This window comes from Bombus fervidus, chromosome 6 (assembly GCF_041682495.2).
Source record: "Bombus fervidus isolate BK054 chromosome 6, iyBomFerv1, whole genome shotgun sequence".
Taxonomy (NCBI): Eukaryota; Metazoa; Arthropoda; class Insecta; order Hymenoptera; family Apidae; genus Bombus; species Bombus fervidus.
The window spans coordinates 6289263-6310590 of record NC_091522.1 but is presented as its reverse complement, the minus strand read 5'-3'; the positions used below and the strand labels follow the sequence as shown (position 1 = coordinate 6310590).

At 35.7% G+C, this 21328-nt stretch overlaps 2 protein-coding genes and 1 long non-coding RNA gene across 10 annotated transcripts in view; 2 read left to right on the top strand and 1 right to left on the bottom strand.

Moving 5' to 3' along the window:
- The first annotated feature begins 11212 nt into the window (after positions 1-11212).
- On the top strand, positions 11213-16620 carry LOC139988431 (uncharacterized). 2 transcript variants are annotated; one of them, XR_011800120.1, is made up of 3 exons: positions 11376-11484; positions 11837-13896; positions 15275-16620. It is a non-coding gene; the product is annotated as an uncharacterized lncRNA (long non-coding RNA). The 2 variants fall into 2 exon arrangements; XR_011800119.1 differs by lacking the exon at positions 15275-16620 and having other exon boundaries at positions 11213-11484; positions 11837-12639.
- On the bottom strand, positions 11682-13101 carry Pasi1 (septate junction component pasiflora 1). Its single transcript, XM_072005866.1, has 5 exons — positions 13015-13101; positions 12836-12935; positions 12566-12753; positions 12443-12493; positions 11682-12294 (listed from the first exon to the last, which is right to left on the bottom strand). Exons 1-5 carry the CDS (start codon positions 13099-13101, stop codon positions 12211-12213), a joined length of 510 nt encoding a protein of 169 aa, XP_071861967.1. The 3' UTR covers positions 11682-12210.
- A 3644-nt stretch (positions 16621-20264) lies between the features above and the next one.
- The window catches only part of LOC139988428 (rho guanine nucleotide exchange factor 17), a 67429-nt gene continuing 66365 nt past the window's right edge, over positions 20265-21328 (top strand). For 4 of the 7 annotated variants that reach the window (XM_072005860.1, XM_072005859.1, XM_072005858.1 and 1 more), the window contains exon 1: positions 20265-20422. The gene's annotated coding sequence lies outside the window, so the exon portion shown is untranslated. The remainder of the gene's footprint in view (positions 20423-21328) is intronic. The other 3 variants (XM_072005856.1, XM_072005854.1, XM_072005855.1) reach the window with 2 other exon arrangements.

Here is a 21328-nt window from a genome sequence, read left to right as displayed (position 1 = left end):
CATCGGATACGATGTGTGCGAGATAAAAGAGATGCAATACGGTAAATGAAATAAATACAATACGGCTTGTACCTGAAACGAGTGGAATGATTTCAAGGAAACACACGTTCAGACAGCTGGTATTAATGACCACGTGATGCACGGACCACACACGTATCAGCGAAACAATCCCTGACGCGCGTGCACCCTCCGTGTAATGACACGGTATCCGCGAACATAGTAGCACTAATGCAGCGTGACAACCTCCGGCGCGCTATAATTTTAATAATAATAGGGATTTTGGCCCACGGAGATTAATAGCAAATCACGACCGGTTCAGTCTTTCCCCGTGTCTTTTGACTCTTCAAACATTCCAGACTTTTCGACGCACTCTGGTTCATTCATAGGAGCACGAAAAGAATCCTTCGATTTATTTATCGTTCTTTTCTCATGCAGAGTTACAGGCAGTTTTTCATTTCCACTGTGAAAAGAGATTCTTGGAAAGGATGGGAGAATTCTTTATAATGTTTTCTTATTCGAGCCTTCAATTTCGAAATATGTGTATTTTATCAAGCTTGAATCTCACCAAACAGAATAAGAAATCGTATCGTTCAAAAGATTCTTTCCAAATCATTTAAACAAAATCAATAATATACACACCAGTCTACATTCCTTCTCCAGTCGGATTAATATAAATAACACGGAATAAAATCTATTCGTCACGAGCTTTATCTCGTAAATTATCAAACGAGCGTGAAAATCCACGTGGTTATAATCCGTGATTAAATGATTTTTTCTCTGTTCTATCCCCTTCAGGCTATCGTCCATTTTACGTTATGCGTGAAACGTTCCGACGGAAAGTCGTGGCGACAGCCAGACACACTTTCAAATTAATTTCCATGGATTTCCATGTGCACGAGGCAATACCAGAGCGAAGCAGGCGAATGCGATCGTTCCTCTGACGAGTCGGCGCGGCAATTAATTGGACGCGGCTTTAACTTTACGACTGTCATTATTATACGGCCTTTACGGCGAACTCGAAGGCGGCGCGGACCGCGCTCCTCTCACGGTACAAGATAGTTAACGATTAATACGATCGCCCGCGTTTACCGGCGCGTGTTTCACACGCTGCCCGGCTAGACGACACTAATTACGCTATCAAGTAACGCGAGAGAGTCGCGCACCGTCCACGATAATTGCGTCCAACTCGTCGCTTCAATTGCCACCAATTGTTTTCTCACTGTCCCTCCGCGTTTCCCACCGTTCGCTATTTTCCCGTCACCTTTGTGCTCCACTCTCCTCTTTCTTTGCAAGATCTTGAACTGGAAGAACATTTCGTTATATGACACGAAAATTAAAATGTTTATATTTGTCCTTCATACGCATCTTATTCCGCTATTGTATATGTCTTTGTTTTGACTGCAAGTATAAAGGCACGGAACATTTTTTTCTGATTTGCTATAACTCACAAACGTATTCGAACACTTATAGAAATTTTTTATGAATATATTACGTGTTTGGAATTTACATTTGATGTTTAGGATTAATAACGTTAGAAGTAACATTTTGGAATTTCATTAGCATTGGAACGAGACCCAGCTATTCTGATTGTGTTGGTGAAATTTGAAAGAGAAACTTTCCCCGCAAATAACGTAAAACACACACTAAGGACGCACGTATATCGTTTAAAATTTCTCTCATTGTTAGGAATAATCTTAGTTTTTCCAACGCGGTATCAATAGATCTATTGTTATTACAAATTCCGACTACAAATTGCCAACAATTAGTCATTTCAATAATAATTTGTCATAAGGACAACGGTATATTTTGATATCAGGTCAATGAGAATCAATTCGTGACTTTGTTCCGCGCCATTGGAGATATACGGTACTTTTAATTCGGAATTGTCTGTATGTAATTTTCTTTGGTTGGCGAATAATTCGCAACACGTATGTCTACGTAACTTTTTCATGAGCAAATGTGTTCGGAATACCAAGGTTACTTTGTAACTTTATATTTACACAAACGTGACGAAGTTTATACTTGACATTAGCACTACTTGTTTTCTCCTATATTTCATCTGTAATAGAGGAAAAACCACGAAGTTCTCCAATTTCGCGCGATCAATTCAATTTTACAAACATCCGGTCATCACGACGTAATTATTTTCGAGGAAAAAATTAAATAGCGTAACTGCATTTCACGGTCATATTATACACATACACATTGTATAACAACGATTCAACTGGGGTCACTAATAACAGTAGGTACATTATATTAAAGTTATTACTGCTCATTGTTTTTAATGGTCTTCCGTAGTTCTACCCAAGTCATTTGTAACATACATTTATTTAGTCTTCCTAATCGTTTTTACACATGTGCTATTTGTAGCTTAATTCCTGTAGTTTTTAATAATTTTTATTACGGATACTCATACATTCCTGTAGTAAAGTCTTAGGACACTGTTTTTAATAAAGTTTCTGTATCTTTCTGTATTTAATATTTAATTAACACTTTATACAATATATTAGATACTCTTTTTATATGAAATATTAAGTTGAACTATGTTCCCTTCTAGCACTATACGTATTCGTTGGATTTGAATATTTTTCAACATATTCATATCAGAATAAAACTTTGTTTCTCATCTTACTTATAAGTACATATATCTTCCATATACCTTCCATTTTGATTTCTTTGCTACAAGTTTAATACATTCATCGTCGATAGTTCCAATGTTAACACACGTTCAACACAAGCATCTCCTCCTCTCTTCTTCTCCAAATTTTATCAGGTATCATTTATAATTCGCGCATGGCCAAACCCGTTGAGACTCGAAAAATAAAGCAAAACGATCAGGTAAAAGGTAAAACAATTTTGTTTCATCGAAAACAGGTACTCTTTCATCGAGGCGCCAAATGAATTTTCGAGGAGGGTGATTAATGTTCTCGGCAACGCGGTCGATTAATCGGCTGTCGATTATGCAAATTTTTATTTGGCGCACGCTTCGCGAGAAAGTTACGGTAAAATTGACCGAAAGAAGAACAAGAAACGAGGCCTACCGCCAAGTACAAGGCGTACAACGTCGAGATGAAACTTCCACAGAAAAGAGGTTTCTCGGGAGAATCGGCGGAGATTTTAGCTTGGTCGTGCCGCACACGAGGCGCGTATGCAAAGAGAGGCCGAGACGGCCTCATAACGTATGTATCTCGCTTTCTATCGGAGCCCCTGGAACCATATTAGTGCATCCTGTGTTGCGCAAACTGCAACGACCGCCTGCAGTCTGGTTCTATATTAGCCTTTGCGTCGTGTCCGCGTCTACTTATTAATTAGAACATTTCTGCGTAATATTGTATTATTATAGCGAAACATCCGTCATTACGTACCGTAGATATGTTTTTAGAACTTATAAAACCATCCTTGGCAAATCAGACCTAATATATTACATCTCTAATCCATTTTGTGCGACTCTCCAATTTCAAGTACGTTTCTTTTCATCTGCAACTAACTTTTAAGCTAACTATCTTTCCGCCAGTACATCGGGCGAAATGGAATTATTAATTGAAGTGTATTTTGAGGCGTTCTTGAAGGTTTGTGGAAATAAAAATATGAAGCAAAAAATGATCTCGTATAATAATACGATATTTAAATTTATATTGCACCGATAATACAGATTTTAGCGAAATGAGAAAGACGTAAGCCGCGTAATTTTCGATGTCAAAAGACGTGTTCGAGACGTGTTTGGTTAACGTTACCCTTTCGAGCGGTCATTGTCGACCCGCTTGATGGATAGGAAAATGAATGCATGCTGGATTATAGCTCGAGTGCTTTCTTAAAAAGTAACTGACCTTTTCCCGAAGCTAGGCTCGTTGTAAAGATGAAATCGGACCGACATTTCGTGAAGTGTTATTTTTTCCGAAGGAGATCGAACGATAAATATTGAACTTCAAGCGTGGACCTCGGGTCGGCGAGTCACGATTTAAAATTCAATCTACAAAAAATATCTGAAACACAGCAAGATCGCTGTGAACATTTGTGAGATCAAGTGAGCGGCGATAGCTTTCATTGTTCGAGTTTCCGTTAGTTTGAGGCATATTAAAACGGTCTAAAACAAGTTAAGTAAATTCTAAAGTTGCTAAGGTCTACACAGAACAGATTCAATCTATTAGATCGCAGCACATAAAATATTATACGTGTGTAGTATGAATTTTCCAAACTTTTTTTTTGTAATCAATACACACTTTTATTTTCGTAAATTTTCTACACGTCATTTTAAAGCTTAAAATCGTCTTTCTCTCATATGACCCTCATTATTCAAACATTCACATGTATAAATGCATCCATCATAGGATTCATTGAAACATAATCAATGAAATATATACTCTATATAGTCCAAGAATCATTTATGATGACTGAGCTTCTCTATGGACAACAGTAGTCAATATATAATGCCATTAAAGTAGGAATATGAAAGTCATACGAAACCCGATAAACTCAAATATGCCTTTGTATTTTATTTTTTCAGCGAAATAATCGCAGCATATCTGTAGATTGTATCTATTCTGCAATTTTTAACAGCATTGCTCATGTTTTACATTATTCTTTTACTTGAATAGTAATAGGAAAAATGAATATATTTAATTTATATCCTAAGTGGAGAGAAAATGATATTATTTTAAGAAACATCTTAAACACTGAAAAGCATATCTATGTCGACTCATTTATCATACGTCTGTCATTCTGCCAGGTACCGTAATATGCACACTTTCTTAAAATCCACATATCAAGTAGACATCGTCTGGAGGGTCCAGATTACAGCGCGACAAAAAGCCAAGTCGTCCCACTTTTCTCTAATTCGCGTGAAGGAACAGCCGCAGAACGGTGCATTATGTCCCCGGAACTCGCACATCAAAGTGAGTTCACCAGCGCCGACCTGCACCTTTTTATCCGACACGACTCTTCTTCGAAAACTCTTCTCAGAGCTCGTAGTCTGCGAATCAACAGAAATATCATTGTCCACGATAGTTACTCTTCGGTCGAGGACACAAAAAGAAGCAGTGAGAGTTGCGTGTGGAAAGGCATATTTAACCCTGTCTTGTGCAGGTTGACGAGCATCAAAGAGGAAAATCCAGTGGGTTACGCTGAACGTGGAAAGAACGCCACCTAAAAATAGAGAATCGCACGAAACGCGTGTGGTACTGACGACGACCTCGTCCCAAAAAGGGGAAGAGACGAAGGAGGGCTGACAACGAGCACGGTAGGAAACAGGAGATCCAGCCGACATTTCAGTGATTTAGCGAGACGAAATTTAATTTTGACACAGAGTGCCAAGATTTGTACAAATTTAACAAGCACATTTAAATAAATTTATTCAAATCTAATTCAAATCTAACTTATTCTAATCTAGTTTTTTTATTTTTTGTACAGTATGTCAATCAAACTGAAAAAATTTTATATCTCTATTCATTTCTATGAAATAAGGAAGAATTTTAAAGCACATTTGTTTTCTCGATTGCCGCGATTGATTCGTTGTTTTAATGATAAAATAAAGCTTTCAAAGAAGACTGAAATTAAATAGCGAAGATTGTTCGCTAAACTGCATAATTCCCTCGAAAATGTCGTGCCAGATTGTTAAAATGTTACAGCGCGACGACAAAACTGTCGTGCGACCAAGTGAACCGAGTCAACGGCCCGCGAGAAGCGGAAGGGGCGGAAACGGCCGAGTCGCGCATAAATAAGCGGCTGGAAACCACAATGCTTTTGCGGGGACGTCGCGTGTGGGCAGAGACGCGCTACGGTACGAGCCTCTTGACCTCAAAATCAATGTGAAACAATTTGACTGACGACCTCTGCTGTGGCACGTCGTAAATCATAGCCGCGTCGAAGGAGACGCTGTGCAAGCCGTGCATTTGTTCCCGCGAACTCGTGCCAAGCTAGAAAGTAGAGAATAGCAGAAACCTTTCCCTGCGTGCGAACCGCGAATGAATTTTTCCGATTTCTCGCGAAGCAACGTTCCTGAACGGGCATCGATGACAATAGCACGCATGAAAACACGTACCCCGAAAATACGGGTCTCTTTCGTTGGCGAGGAGTCACGTAAGTAGTTACGTATGGTTGAACGTTTCGGGTTGAAACATGGTGACGGACGTCGGGATTTCAACGAGATTGTAGATAAAGTTTGGTTGATCTGTTACTAAAAATCGTTGAAATTTATTGAAAATTAGGGAGAACGATTCTTGATTGCAATTTTGACTTCATTGAATTGTTGTACGAATAATTTGTATTTTGGTAAATTATATTTAAGGTTTTATTAATTTTTATTTCCCTGAAGAATTGTGTAGATAATCTGTGCTTGTAATGTAACTTGCAATTCGTATTCCTAATCTCTTAAAATACAATATAGTAAAATTTTATTATTGTAGTTATTATTAAAAATGATGAAAAGAGGTTTTTGGTAGCAGCTTTTAGTTGACTGAAATGTTGTATGACTATTTTGTGCTTGGAGATCTTCATAATTTGTATTCGAAACTTTTATTTCATTGAAAAATTGTTCTTCGAGCTTACAGAACTTCGTTCAAATAGAAACCAGTCCATTCAGGATCTACCCTTGTTGCTTCATCAAAGTAACACAAAACGAGGAGCACAAATCAGACTCGACTAGTAGACATCGTAAAAGCATCTCTTCTTGGCGGAGCGTAAGTGGATTTCACCCTCGTCTCAGGCGATTATAATCACCACAGCCGATCGATGATCGGCACGTTTCGTCGTGGCACGTGACTCCCCTTGCCGACCGTTTCACGATTCGTTGTCCACCGCTCGTTAGGCTAGTCTCGCGATTTACGATTTTACCGTACGAAATACGCGCAAATAATCAAGAGAAAAAGAGGCAGAGAGGAAAGATCTCGCGCGGTGGGGCACGTAGCGCATGGCACAAGGAGCGGAATCGCCTGTAATGACTGTGAAGCATCCCTGCGAGGTCGAGCATTATGCTTTCGTAAAATATCACGGTCAGTCGCGCCACGAATGGAAGTCGACGATGATCATGCTTCCTTTAGATCGCGCGTACATAAAGTGCGAGACACGCGTTGCGTGTGACCCGCGTCGCGCAATCAGCGTCACGTTAACGCACGGTATTCAACCTTGTCGCGGAAAAATAACGTTGATCGAGGTCGACGTCGGCTGTCGCGATCATGGTAGTATAGTTGCTGCGGGAGATGTGATGACGTAGTGAAATTTGTCAAGTAACTTAAAATACTTTGGAGAACATAAGGTATTAAATCCTCATTCACAATCATGCGATGTCAACTAGAAACTATATTCTGTCACCGTCTCTTTAAAAAATGTATAAATTAATTTTTACAAGTATAAATTAATTTTTTCTAACCCAGCCGTTATTAAACAAAAAGTTACGAAGATTTAATATCATAGAATTTCAATGAAACATTTGTAGCCTGATATTCAAAGGACTTCTGACGTTGTACAATATGTAAATATAACTTTCTGCTTTGTTTCAACTAAACTAATTAAACAACCTCATATTTATGAAATCTATTCCTAAAGATCTTCTTATAAAAAATGATTTTACTTATCTATTCAAATTTATTTATTTATTTTATTTGTAATTTGTTATATATTATAAATTGTAAATTATTTATTTTAGTAGTATCGTGACAGAGAAAAGTCAGAGAGAAATACTATACATCTCATAAAATGTAAACTAAAACATGCATAATCGAAGTGCACCTTCATCACAAATACGATAAGTATTGTATTTTAATATAACTGGTATCACATCGATATCACTGATTTACATCAGCTAGAAATTAATACAGTTAACTGTAAAATGAAAATACGTTTGTCATGAAGTAGCAATTGCTACGTTATGCAAATCGTTGCGACAGACATGTTTCTAGAACTGCGTTTGTTTTATTCAACAGAGCACATTCGTTCAAAGTTTTCCTATTTTTCCGAGATCTTAACAAGTCGATTACAACACGCTCTCGTTACATTTGCTTCGTTGTATCTATTCAACTGAACGGCACACGTTAACATGCATTAACCATAAGCGCGTCCTGCATTTTTAGAAGTACGATCGGACGATCTCGAGTGTCAAGCGTCCTCGCAGTAACTGAAACAATAATTAAGTCTGTCGCGTTTCGTTATGTGCGGCGCAACAAGCGGGCAACGAAACTTTCAAGCCTCGAAAGCTTATCTGACACTCTGAATCAGTGAACAGTAGACCTATGAAACAAGCGATTGCCATCATTAGAATTCGTATCGTTTCCTTTACACGGCCTGAAGAACTAATTCAAAGTTCCATGCTCGAATAATTTTGTAACCACTTTTACAACGATCCGCGAGTACCTATAACGATTCTTTATTTCATGTCGATTACGGAGTAGCAATACGAGAAAATGTTTCGCTTTCGTATTCCTACTGGATTTATATTAAACGTAATTAATAAAGTTGTTCTCTGATTCTTAAGTAAAATCTTAACACAGCCGTTGCTGGTGATTTTATAGAAATCCTAAAATAGAAAAGTACATTGTGATTAAAGCAAAAATAGGAATTTGAAGAGTTGTCTTTTAAATATCATATTTTACGTTACTTTGTGTCGTTTATTATAATTCAAATAAGTGCAAAAAATTCTTATTGAGGTTTCTGAGATAAAAAACAGTAAAACATACCTCACTATCATTATCATTTTGCAATAAAATACCTTTTATTATGTTATCTAGGTATTTCAGATGGAGTTATTAATGAAGATCTACTAATTCCTTGAATGGAGCATTCTACGAAACGTTTAATAATTCATCATTCCGTATTTTGTGCTTATAGAGCTCTGAAATATAGGAATACGCAGTTCGAAGGAAGCCATAAAAAAGCATAGGGTTATTTTCTCGTCGCTTTATCGGCTGAAGAAGAATGTTCCATTCATACTTTTACACACCATTTATGGACGCCTTATGTACGCGATATCAGCCTTATCAGCACTTCTACGCCGCCTACAATTTAATGCGGCTGTATGCGCATGTAGAACTATCGGAAAAGGAAAGACGGCGTTGCAAGAAATGCTACCTGCGCAGCAAACAATCGGGGAACTCCTTGTCGACGAGTATTCAATGCCAATCCCAGGGATTCAAATATCGTTCTAATTCTTTGTCCTTTATTACACGACAGCTTCGATATTTATGACGACAATGTAAAGCAGTCGAGTATTATATTCACCTATTACAAGAAACAGATAGAAATTTTATTAGCGAAATGCTTTTCCATGAAAATAATTTCTAAGAACTTCTGTTTGTAATATTTACTAATCTTATAACGTAGTATTTAATCATTTTTAATATTTACGAATACATATTTATTAAGACAAGTTGAAAATCAGATTACGATTGAGATATCAATCTATCGTATCGATAGATTGTAGCAAAGAAATGTATAGAAATTGTGTAAATGCAATATTATTTAAAAAAGGAAATAATAGTTCCAAAAAATGTCCATAATTTAACAAATATTTTATCATATTGCTCTAAATACTTCGGTTTTTTTACACTTCGTAAGATTATAAGATTCAAATGGAAGAAAAAATAGTGGCAAAAGAAATATAACCGCAATGTTAAGAAATAGAATTCAATAATGCAAATTAGCTGAGAAATCTTAATTGTAACTCAATATTAACGAAGTCGAACTAACATGTACTTGTATATTTGCAGTGCAGAATACTTTCCTTTCCAATAATCAATAAAGTGAAGGTATTGCACAAGAATCAGTTCTACCTCGCATTTAATTTCGTTACTCGCACAGACCTGTATCCCTACAAAATTTGTTCGAATGCTTATAGGTGCTTATGATCATTGCGATCGATTACTTCGGGTGTGGTCGGTCCAGAAGTGAAAGTACCGTCGTGACAATAAAGATTCTACATTATTATGCCTACCATCTTCCGTGAAACCATTGTCGACAGTCGAAAGTCCCATCGAAAAAAAAATATCCACTGCTGTAAATTTCGTTCGTCCGATACTTTGCTGGAGTTCGCCATTCCGTGGTGCCAAATGGAGATATTTATGTTCTGTTAATCATTCGACGCTTGAAACTAATGGAATATGTAAAATAAAATTCAACCAATAATATTATTGACGAATTTATGAAACACGACAGTTAACTTTCGTTTTGTCGAATGTAATTGTTAGGTACAATTGAATTCTCCGTATTTTTGAAACTTACGAAACGTTCGAATTAAGGATGATAAAATAAGTAACCAGCTTAATTTAATTTCATCGGAATTATTCGGTTCGGTGTCGTTATTAATTACGATAATAAATAAAACTTTCGCAAAATGTTTTACATCATCGTCGATGATCGTTATCTTAATTTCTATGGTCGGCGAACAGTTGCTTCGTGAAAATTTGTCAGACACGCGCTCTCTCCTTCGCCGGAATCACTAATTACATGTAAGATACGAAACATTTCACTAGCGCCAGCCCATTAATATCAACTTCGACAGACCACGAACACGGTGGTCCGCTGAGGGAGGATATCTCGAAGTTGTCATTAATCACCGTATCAAGAACAGGACAACTTAAGAGAGACTTAGAAAGCGTCTGGTTTCCTCCAATAATTCCGCTACCATGTGATCACTGAATTGCAATACCACCAAGTTTATATTTACATACTTGATCTGACTATGATCGTAACTTTAAGGATAGGTCAATGCATATATAATTGATTTCGTTTTCACGTATTTCTATTAAACGGAAAGCCTACATCCTCGAATCAAGTACGAAATATGTTACTGCTAAATTAAAAAGGTCATTGTTATGACAGACAGTTATTCTAATGAATACATTTATGCATATACATATACATATATACATTTATTCTTCAGTTTGGAGATTGCTACTGAAATCTAATGTAAAACTTTTTTGATTATATTAATCACATACATTAATTATATCTTTTGAAATTTTACTACATCATAGAAGATGGTACAATCAAATGATTGATTTAAAACAGGGATATGTTTTACCAAAATATATCAAATTTTTTAAAATTATTACCTAAATAATTGCAATTGTGAAATAGTCGTAATTATTTTAAGTGTTTAATAATGTACATCTTTTTAATGTTTCGTAACGATCTTAAGATATACTAATAAGTATACTAGTAAGTATATACTAGTAATAAGTATATTACTAATAAGTACATCTTTACGCCATCTATCATGAACGTATTTCAAATTATAGTTTATTTAAGATCAAGTATGTATTACCGTATATCTAAGACAAGTGAGTATTTACAAATTAATGAACATGATTCTCTATTTTTCTCTCTAAAATAAACATTTATCGTAATTTTTGATAGAATAGAATGTTTAATATTTGAAAATATATTTTACGCGCGTTTATCTGCATATGCTTTTCTCATGTCTAAATATCCCGCTAGATGACGCTCGCGTACCTTTAACGAGATACTTGTTTAACGACGAGAGGTAATATTAAAAATGTAAGTTAAATAATTATTTAATTATTTCATAGCTAATTGTTGTATTGTATACTTTTCAGTCACGAATCAACTTCTTTTCTTATAATGTAGCTGATTTTAATACCAATCGAACTCATTCTAAGTATACACACAAATAACCTCAAATTCTTATTTTACAAATTATATTACTGTGTATCTCATTATAATGCTTTAAGAGGTTTATTAACGTACTTTTTTTATTTATATCAAACATACAAAATTTTTACAAATGTTATAGAATATCTTATATAAAAATTCATAATAAATTTGTCTATTTGTTTCAAATATTTTTGGTCATATAGAGCAATCACCTATAAAATTGTCTTGTTTACAGTTGTTAACAAATTTCAAAATACTACTCTGAAATTTGGACGGATGTTTCCTTAGACCATTATCAGTCTTTTTGTTAAAATGTAAGAAGTTCTAAGCTTCAAACTAATCGCACATTACTGACACGTGAGTATGTTACTTATGTGTTTATAATATTTAATATTAGATACGTCAAAATAAATAATCATAACCAAGTTGAACACAAGTTTTTGTTCGATCTAAATTATCTTTAAATAATATTATTTCTCTAAATAAACATTTCGTTTGAAGAAAATGTACAAAAGTAGAAGATTATATCTGTATCTCTCAAAACACTGTATCTTACTTTGGTGCCAATCAATGTACTCGATATCTTACAGTTAGTATTTATGTACCTACTTAAGGCCACAAAAGCTCTATATTCGGAGATTGTAATTCTTCAAATATTTTGTACATTGATAACACAACTAACCAACAGTATATCTGAAACGGCAATTATATAATAAATACAATTCACGTTATATACGTTAAATAAATTACGTTAAATAAATTACGTTAAATAAATAAATACAATTTACGTTGTATCATATAATAAAAGAATGTATCAACAAATAAATTGTTTTATACTTACATTATAGGACATCCAGAACCAAATACACATTGCTGCAAATGTTGCATCAAGCTATAATCATAACATTAAAATGTCAATTTACAAACCTGCAAAAAATGCATTAATGGAATATACAAAACTTACATAGATGTAATAACCTCCTATAAGCCAAAGTCCAAAAACTAATTGGAATAAACATACAATGAACCATAATATAAGCCAGGGAAGTAACCATCCCCTTATTCCTTCTCTTAATCCATGCATCATCAAACCGCTTGATATTATCAATAGAGCAAAATAAAAGATCATAAATCCTCCACCAATTTGCATTGCTAAAAAATCATATATATAATACGTAAATATAATAGAGTAACTGGTATATATATATTACCAATACACAATTATATTACTTACATCCTCTAATATCAGCCTCAAACAGAGGATTATACAATTGAGATGAATCACCTCCATTTAATTGATAACATATCAATGTAATGGATATTATACTAATTGCCTACAACAAGAGGTAAGCAGTTTGAAATTATATCAAACTAAATATAGTGAAACAGTTATATTAAATTCAAAATACATACAATTGTATAAAAAGCAATAGCTTTGCATCCTGTCTTGATGTTATTGGTCCAAACAAATGGTGACCAGCAGGATTTCAATATGGTCATGATTCTGTTAAAATAAAAATTTACGTGTAATAATTATAATAGTGTCCATTAACTAGAGAACGCGGATGATTCGATTAATAAACACCACCCACTTGTTAGTGTATTCAAGATTCAAGGTTTGGGCGTCAACACGTAAAAGGTCTACCAACATACAAACTCCATAAACTAGAAAATACTAGCGAACGAATTCAATGAAAATGTTACTTTTTATTCATTTCTGCATGCCACTTTGAAATTTAAACTTTCAACTTAAGTAACATATTAATATATTTCGAAGCGTATAAGAGAAAGGTATTAAAATCATTAATGTCGAACACTATTGTTACGAATGAAAATTTTATCTATACATACGAAAGTATAACATCTAAATCTTGAACGAGAATATAATTAAGAAAAAGCTGCTAGTTTTATAATCATACAAATGTGAAACTGGAGTTCGTATTTTGATATTTTAATGTAATGTTCTATGAATCATTTACTTTATCTCCTACTCCACGTGATTGGTTATCAGGTTTCGAAGGTACGTCATTTTCAAGTTTACTTACGTTTATAAATAAAATAGCTTTATTAAATTAAATCCTTATTATAATAGGTAGTCACCGGTTACCAGAGTTCAAATATTTTAATCATTTGGAATGTTTTACTGCTAAGAAACAATGCCACGCACGCGTCAGTAAGTGTACTGTTAATGGCGCCGTGTCAGCGTTTACTTCCCCTCCACTTTGCTGCAGGATTGTTATGGCGGTTCCCTCAATACTCGAGTGTAACCTGATAAAATGTATTGTCTTAGTTCTTGTAAGTAATGTTCAAATTTCAATATAGAAGTATCGGATATATACAATTAGAGTATAACTAGTAGGTTTATTTATCAAAGGTCGAAAAAAATTTTTTTTATTTTAATGTATATATAATGAACTGACAGTTTTCCTGAATTGGAAAGTTTGAATTGCTTTAATTTATTATGTATAATATAAAATAGAATTTTATCACAACATTACACATTTTAAGAAACTAATTTATTTACTAATTTGCAATAATTATATTTGCAAACTTTAAATAAGATATTTATTACGATACAGTTTCAACATTACAAATATATTTTAATAAAACAGATAAAATAATATGATAGAGATTGTGGTTTGGAAAATTTGATAATGTGTTACTCATGAATTACGTGAAGTTTTTTTACATCAAAGAATAAATAGAATTACGTGTTTTACAACTGTCGATAATAAGCAATGACGGAAGAACACGTTCGTTTAGTAAAGCGTACCTTGGCGACGCAAGGATAAAAGTATCGTAATTAATGTATGTATATTATCAACTATCGAACGTTGTCGGTGATTAACCCGTGGAAAATGTAGTTCAATGGTTTCGAATTACTTGCTTGCGGTTTCCGCGGGAAGCAGCCATTTTGGTACCGCAAATGCAAATAAGCCGACTGAAACCAGATAAGATCTGATAATGCAGTCACAAAACAAAACCGATAGCCTTTGACTGCGCTAAATGTTAAGTCCTATAAAGTTGTCTAAATACAACGACAGGAAGCTTTCACCTGATCTGTTATATGCTGATACCATTAGTAACGAAACACATGAAACAATGGAGTTGTAGATGCAATAACAATGTTCAAAGGACATGGGTTGCGAGATCTGTTTCGCAAACTAATTTCCGACAGTTAAAACAACAGTACAAATGCTTATCAAAATACGTAATTCATTCTATTTAAATGGCGCAATTGTAAACAACAGAACGTTTGTTATTTTACGTGTTTGATGGATCCTTCCATCAGCGCTAATACAGAATGTCAGGAAACTCACAATTGAATAGAACGTTGTAGAATTCATGCAAGCCTCTTAAATTCCTATAGTCATCGAACACGATAGCATATTGCGTAATGGATGAGGTATTCTTCTCGGGACAACGAGATGATCGTAGTCTTCGTATTTCGATTGCGTAATAAAACATCGTAATTCAATTGTATCAATATAATTCAATAATTTCGATAAAAGTTATTACCTTCGTTTTATTGAATTTTATTTACGTCGTACTTTTTGATTGTGTTCAACTATTATAAGAAATAGAAAAGAAAAAGAATAAAGCGACAGCAACCATCGACTAAAAATAAAAAATCGCAAAGGGATCTTCAAGGAAGGAGAAAATTGGTTTGCAGAATAATATAGAGTAATGGTATATTTGATCAGAGCCACTGCTGCGAGAAGAATTTATCTCATAGTTGGCATTCGATCTGCAAGTACTTACGTAGAACGGTCCTTTATTGTAGGCATATCTAGTATTAAGGGGATCGTGGATATTGCATTCATTGCTACTCTCGAGGAAAGAAGATCGTTACGTTGTCATACAGTTTATGGAAAAAATATATGGGTATTATCCGTTTTAACAACGTAAACGTAGAGCGACAGATGCGTTTCATAGACTCGCGAAGCCGGCTAGTCTAAAAGCTATAAATATGTAAGTATGAATGCCTGGAACTCTTCTCAGTCCCTTGGACCATCAAAATTCTCTGTCCTGTTCACTTAGGCTATTCGTATCAATCATTTTCTAAGATAGTTCGCCATTTTGTTGGTTCCTTGATAATTCCAGCGAGTTACTATAAAGCAATGTCCACACACGAGTAATTCCTTCTTCAATGTATATTTAATCATATGTTACAAAAAAAAAAAAAAAAAAAAAAACTGATGAAAGAGCTTGCGTGTATGAATATCATAAATCTTTCGATTTTATTAGGTTGTCCGAAAAGTTTCTTTCGTTTTATAAGGAAATAATAGACGCACAATGTTTTTTGTTTTATATTAGTTTATTGAATTATACACGAATATAATAATAGAAATATAACGAAATGGATCATACCTAATTCAATAAAATAATATAAAACAGAAATTGTTGTTCATCTATTATCACCTTATGAAACGAAAGAAACTTTTCGGACAATCTAATAGATTCCTTCGTACATTACATAATTTAGTACGAACATTTGATGATATGAAGACACGAGAGGGAGACCTTGAAGACATCTGCACATCCAGTACTCGGTTGGTTCTTTCGATGCTAACGAGAAGCCAAAAAGAAGATTAATGTTTGTCTCGGAAATTATAATGTGACAGTTCATTTTAGCGTCGCGTAACTGTGAATTAGCTTTAAAATGGCTCTCAATTTAGGTGTCAGTCAAAAGCAGCGCGTACAACGTTGTCGCTGTATCGATTCTTGAAGGAATATCTCGACCTCGTGAATGGTAAGTCTCGTAGCTAGTAAAGGTAACACCAATAGATTTTCAATGAACAACCTGCACGTGACTGCTTATGCTTACGGAAAATGGGCGAATCAAGACATAATAAGTCGATGCATCACTCCATTGTAATTGGTAGAAATACAGAAGCAAAAAGGAGCCCGAGGGTCTGCAATTTGAATATCTAACTAACTAGTGGTAATCGCTTTCTTACAATAACGCTTAATGTTTTCAATGTAATTTTTGCATTGGAAAAATTTTATTTGAAAAAGAAGAAATTAATTCTAAGCAAAAAAGAGACTGGACTCGCTGTTTAAAAAAAATATTTATAGTAAAAGATACAAGAAGGAAAAACAAATTTTACCATTATTTTTAATTATTCAGTCGTGATTTATCTGTACTTTAAAGCTAAAGATTTCGCACGTACGATTGATAATAAGATATTACTTACGTGCAGAATTAAAACACAATTTGCGTGAAAAGATATTGATGAAAGAAGAATATAGAAAGATGAATAAATCTACAAATTGGTAGCACGAAGTGTTTAATATAAACATTACTCGAAAGAATTAAAGTTTCCACAGGAAAATGTTACTTACGTCATGTTAAGGCGCTCCAAATAAATCACCGAACCGTAATTAAATTTGTGCATTGGTATTTCGCTTTTCAAGCGGGTCAACGCGGTGCGCATTGCAGGAAAGGAATCGGATCAACAAAAAGTTGTTGGAACAACTTTGCGTTTCGCGTTGAATGCTCTTCGAGAAAAACTGTAATGCCATACAGTGGATTTAAAATTAAACGCATATTCTTGCATTAATTTGGGGAATCGAGCTTATTTCAAAATAAATTTTTACTAAAAAAAAAAAAAAAATATGTAATTTCTGCTAACTAATAAAGTTATCCTAAATTGATTCTCGTTTTGTAATGCAAATGGAAATACTTGCTATGGACACTGTTTTTGAAACGGAAGAATGTTTATACTGTTCAGCGAACTTATTCGTGTACGAAGCTATCACAGTTATCGGAAACGCGATATAGTCAACTCCTTTTGTGTCGATGATTTCGCGTTACTTCACACTCCTATTTCATCCTCTGTTATTCTGGACACCATGCAAACTCACTCTACCATCATCGATCAGGTAACGCTATCGCAGCGAAATTAAAATAAACACGTAAAAACATCTTCACATTAATCCACGTATTACATCGATAATTTATGCTTGAATCTAATTACGTTCCCGCCAAAAACTTCACCATGAATAAAATCCACATGGATACATTAAATGGCCTTGTATTGTAAACTCCATTCACATAATTCTTTCTAAACCTATCAAATCTACCATTCAACCAACTTTTATTCCAAAACTCTCGATGACACTTGATTCACCTCTCAAAAGGGATTACCTCTTAAACAAATTAACACAATTAATAAATATAATATATCAAAAGGATATTTCGAAGAAAACAATCTCTAATACACATAACATAGGGAAATGAACATGTAACGTATTTGAGAAAACGCAACGAAGATTGTGTGCACAATTGCACGCGCGAGCGGAGCACGGTGGCGTTGAAGTTAGGGGAAAGGCGCTATAGAGGTCCCCTCTAGTGAGATTGGGCCCCGTTCTGGTCTCTCTCACACACTCTCTCGTGACGTCGAAGGTTTCCTTCGCACCGGTTCGTGCCGTGGCGGTCCGGCTCGGCTCGTGCACATACGCCATGGTCTCTCGTATCGAATCGGGCCAGCTTCGTGTTGCCCAGCTGGATCTGTACACCCATTTGTCGGCCTCCAACTCGTCGTCGTCGTCGACGTTCGCCGCGGCCCATTCGTACCCACCGGAGATCCGTTCTCGATCGCTCTGTCGTCTCGGCTGTGAAACGTGCAGCGTGTCTCGGTGATCTGATGTAACCCTTCTCTTTCTTTCTAGCTATCTCCCTCTCTTTTTCTTTCTTCCTTACTCAGGCTCTCACTCTCGCGTAGTCACTCCTTCTCTTTCCCTGCCGTGAAACCGCATCGGCCGTGTGTATATCGCCTCGATTACACCAGAACGGTTGAGCGTCGCCGAGCGGTCCCAACGTCTGGATCCGTGAAGCGCACTTGCTCGTCGTCCTCGTCGTCTTCGATGCTCCGGCAGTGTTCTCTCACGCGCCGATTCCTCTATCTATCGCGCTGCTAATTAAACCTGGTGAGCTCACTGGACACCGTTGCGATCGACTTGATTCGTTCGCAGTGGAACTATCGACGATCGAGAGTTTCTCGATCACAATCCTTGGTGCGTGGAATTATCCTGTTTATTGGACCTGGATTCGTCCACCCGGACAAGATATATAATATCTACACAAGACCAACGATGATCTTCTGATTGAAGCAGGATTTAAGAGATCTTCTGGGTGGTTTAGTGGATTTTAGATAGAAGTCACGGTGTATTTTGTGGTTCGCTGGTGTCGTGCTTGTTTTTCGTGAACAAGATTCGTGATCCTCCGATGCTGAAGGCACAGTGTTCGAGGCTCGTATGTGTGCACGAGCCGAGTTTAAGGCTGGTTAACGTGGAAGGTAGAACTGAGAGAGGTTAAGTGGTTCAGAGTATGAGGACCAAACAGCGTTCGTTAGAAATTGAAAGCTTCTCGGAGAAGAAAAGCTCGGACGTTTATGACAGGAAAAGCAGACATTTCGTTCTCGGCGATCGGCGCGAGATTTCGTTCGGCGCTTTCGTGTGCGAGCAATTAATCGATTAATCGTCCTCTTGGTACGAAAGAGATAGTCGGTTTTCTTGACGAAACTGGTTTAAGTGGTTCGCATTAGCATCTTTAATATGCTACTGTTACGGAATACAATTCCGCGTCGAGTAAGTGGACGAGATTAATGTTTCCATTGGTGCCGAGCTGTTCGTCGAGCAAATCAAAGCGTTCACGGTGTCGTTTCTTATGAACTGATAAAAGCGATACGTGTGCACTTACGACCGAGTAAGATAAAAGTACGAAGTACGAAGACAGTAGAAAGAAAAGATATTCATGCTTTGGTGTGCGTCGTCGCTTGTTGACCGTCTCACGGTTGTCGATGTTTTCGAATCTCGATTCGATCATGTTCGATTAACAGAGCAACCAATAATTGGTTCTTACCTTAAAAAAGAAAAGAAAAAAATGGTTGAGTGAAAGTGCTCTCGGATAGTAGCCGTGTGTCGTTGCATTCCGTGCGTTTAATTCCAAGTGTACTCGTGATTAATTAACAGCGGAGGAAAGCGATCTCGCGCGCTAGAAGAATCGTGAAGAATGCCTTCAGGTTGATATTTATACGTATGATACCTACACCTATAGGAGTGTGCGTGCGTGCGTGCATGTGCGTGTGTGCGCGCGCGTGTGTGTATGTCGATCTCTATGTAAAAAACCGATTCGTGATCTGCTAATCTAGTCACATTGACTTTAAGATTACCTCTCTGAAACTAGTGGTCCGAAACGGGGACAGAGACATTTCGTTTGCCGATATGAAGATCTGTATATCGTTCGCAATCTACGGAACGAACAAACTCGTAAACACAATATTATGATAATATTATCTCGCAACGATAAGACTCCCACGAACGTAAGCGAATACTCGAATCTGTCTTGGCCAATCTGACCGTTTAAAAGATTTTCGATAAATGTTTTTCAGCCGTAGCTGTGCATGATCCGGTTGTGTCTTTTCAATCGGTTCGATTCGAGGATGAAATCGGTTTAGAAACAGCCGGTTCGATCGAACTCAGAAACGAACGGCCAAACAAAAGTAGAACATCGAGATTTGTGGAACATTTGTTATGCTGCGTTACTCTCGAGTAATGTACGGGATCGAACGACGTCGATTTAACGATTGTTTGGAAACGATAAGTTTAACAGCAAAGAAAATTTTCATCCTGAAGTGCAATGCAACGAAATTGTATTTGCTGGAAAGCCGTCGATGATAATTCTTCGTGCACGAAACATCACCTGGTTTGAGGAAGTGCTTGTTATGGATATTTGCGTGGCGATCAAACGGGAATACTTTCTCGAGCAGAATTACGTGGATGGCATCCAAGGAAGCGTTTTCGAACCCTTGCAGGAGTGAGTATATATGTTGTTTCACGTAAAATTCCTTATTGAGAAATATTAAAGACAAATATTTCTATCTGGTATCTTGAACTTTTGTGTACATTACTGGTATTAATAACTTGTCAGACTCGCTGGTATTTTTATATCGTGAAAAGTATTTCAGAACAAAGTCAAGGCATGTTAAACTGAAAATCTTCTTGCACTGAATATCATCTTTCATGATAATTTGTTAACCTATATGATAAATGTTAATATTATAGATTTCTATTATACAAAATGTCTCTACAATTTGAATATTAAAAGAAAATATTGAAGGATTGTAAGTAAATATTGAAGTAAGGCAACAGCTTTTCTTATACGTATTTTTAATTGTGTATAGAACCTCATTCTAGTTGTTTTTACCTAAACTTATCTCTTCACTATCTCAATTTTTTAGATTGTTGAAGAACTTTGTTCTTTTTATAAGGTTAAAAAATCAATAATCATTTGTTGGAAACGAAAAAGAGATATCTGTAAGTTTAATATTTCATGGAGAAGTTAAAAATTGAAATTAGTAGCGACATTACTTGATTGTAAATTTATATGTTCCAAAAAAAGGAAATTGATTTTTAAATGGCACTTTTTATTTACTGAAATTGTCAGAAAATGAAATCTCCTTATAGCTGCAATTTTTTAAATTATACATCGAAGAGAATAAATAACTAGTTCAAACCTTTCAAACTCCGCTTATAGAACTTCTCTTATGTTATTGTCAAACTTCCTACCTCAGCATTGACAACTTGCAATTTGTGACTTGTAAAACTTTGCTAATGATATTACTTCAACCGTACAAGATCTTCCAAGTGACTTATATTTAACGATCAGTAAGGACTTCCTAACAAATGACATATAAAAATGGCAATTTAATATCGCCCACAT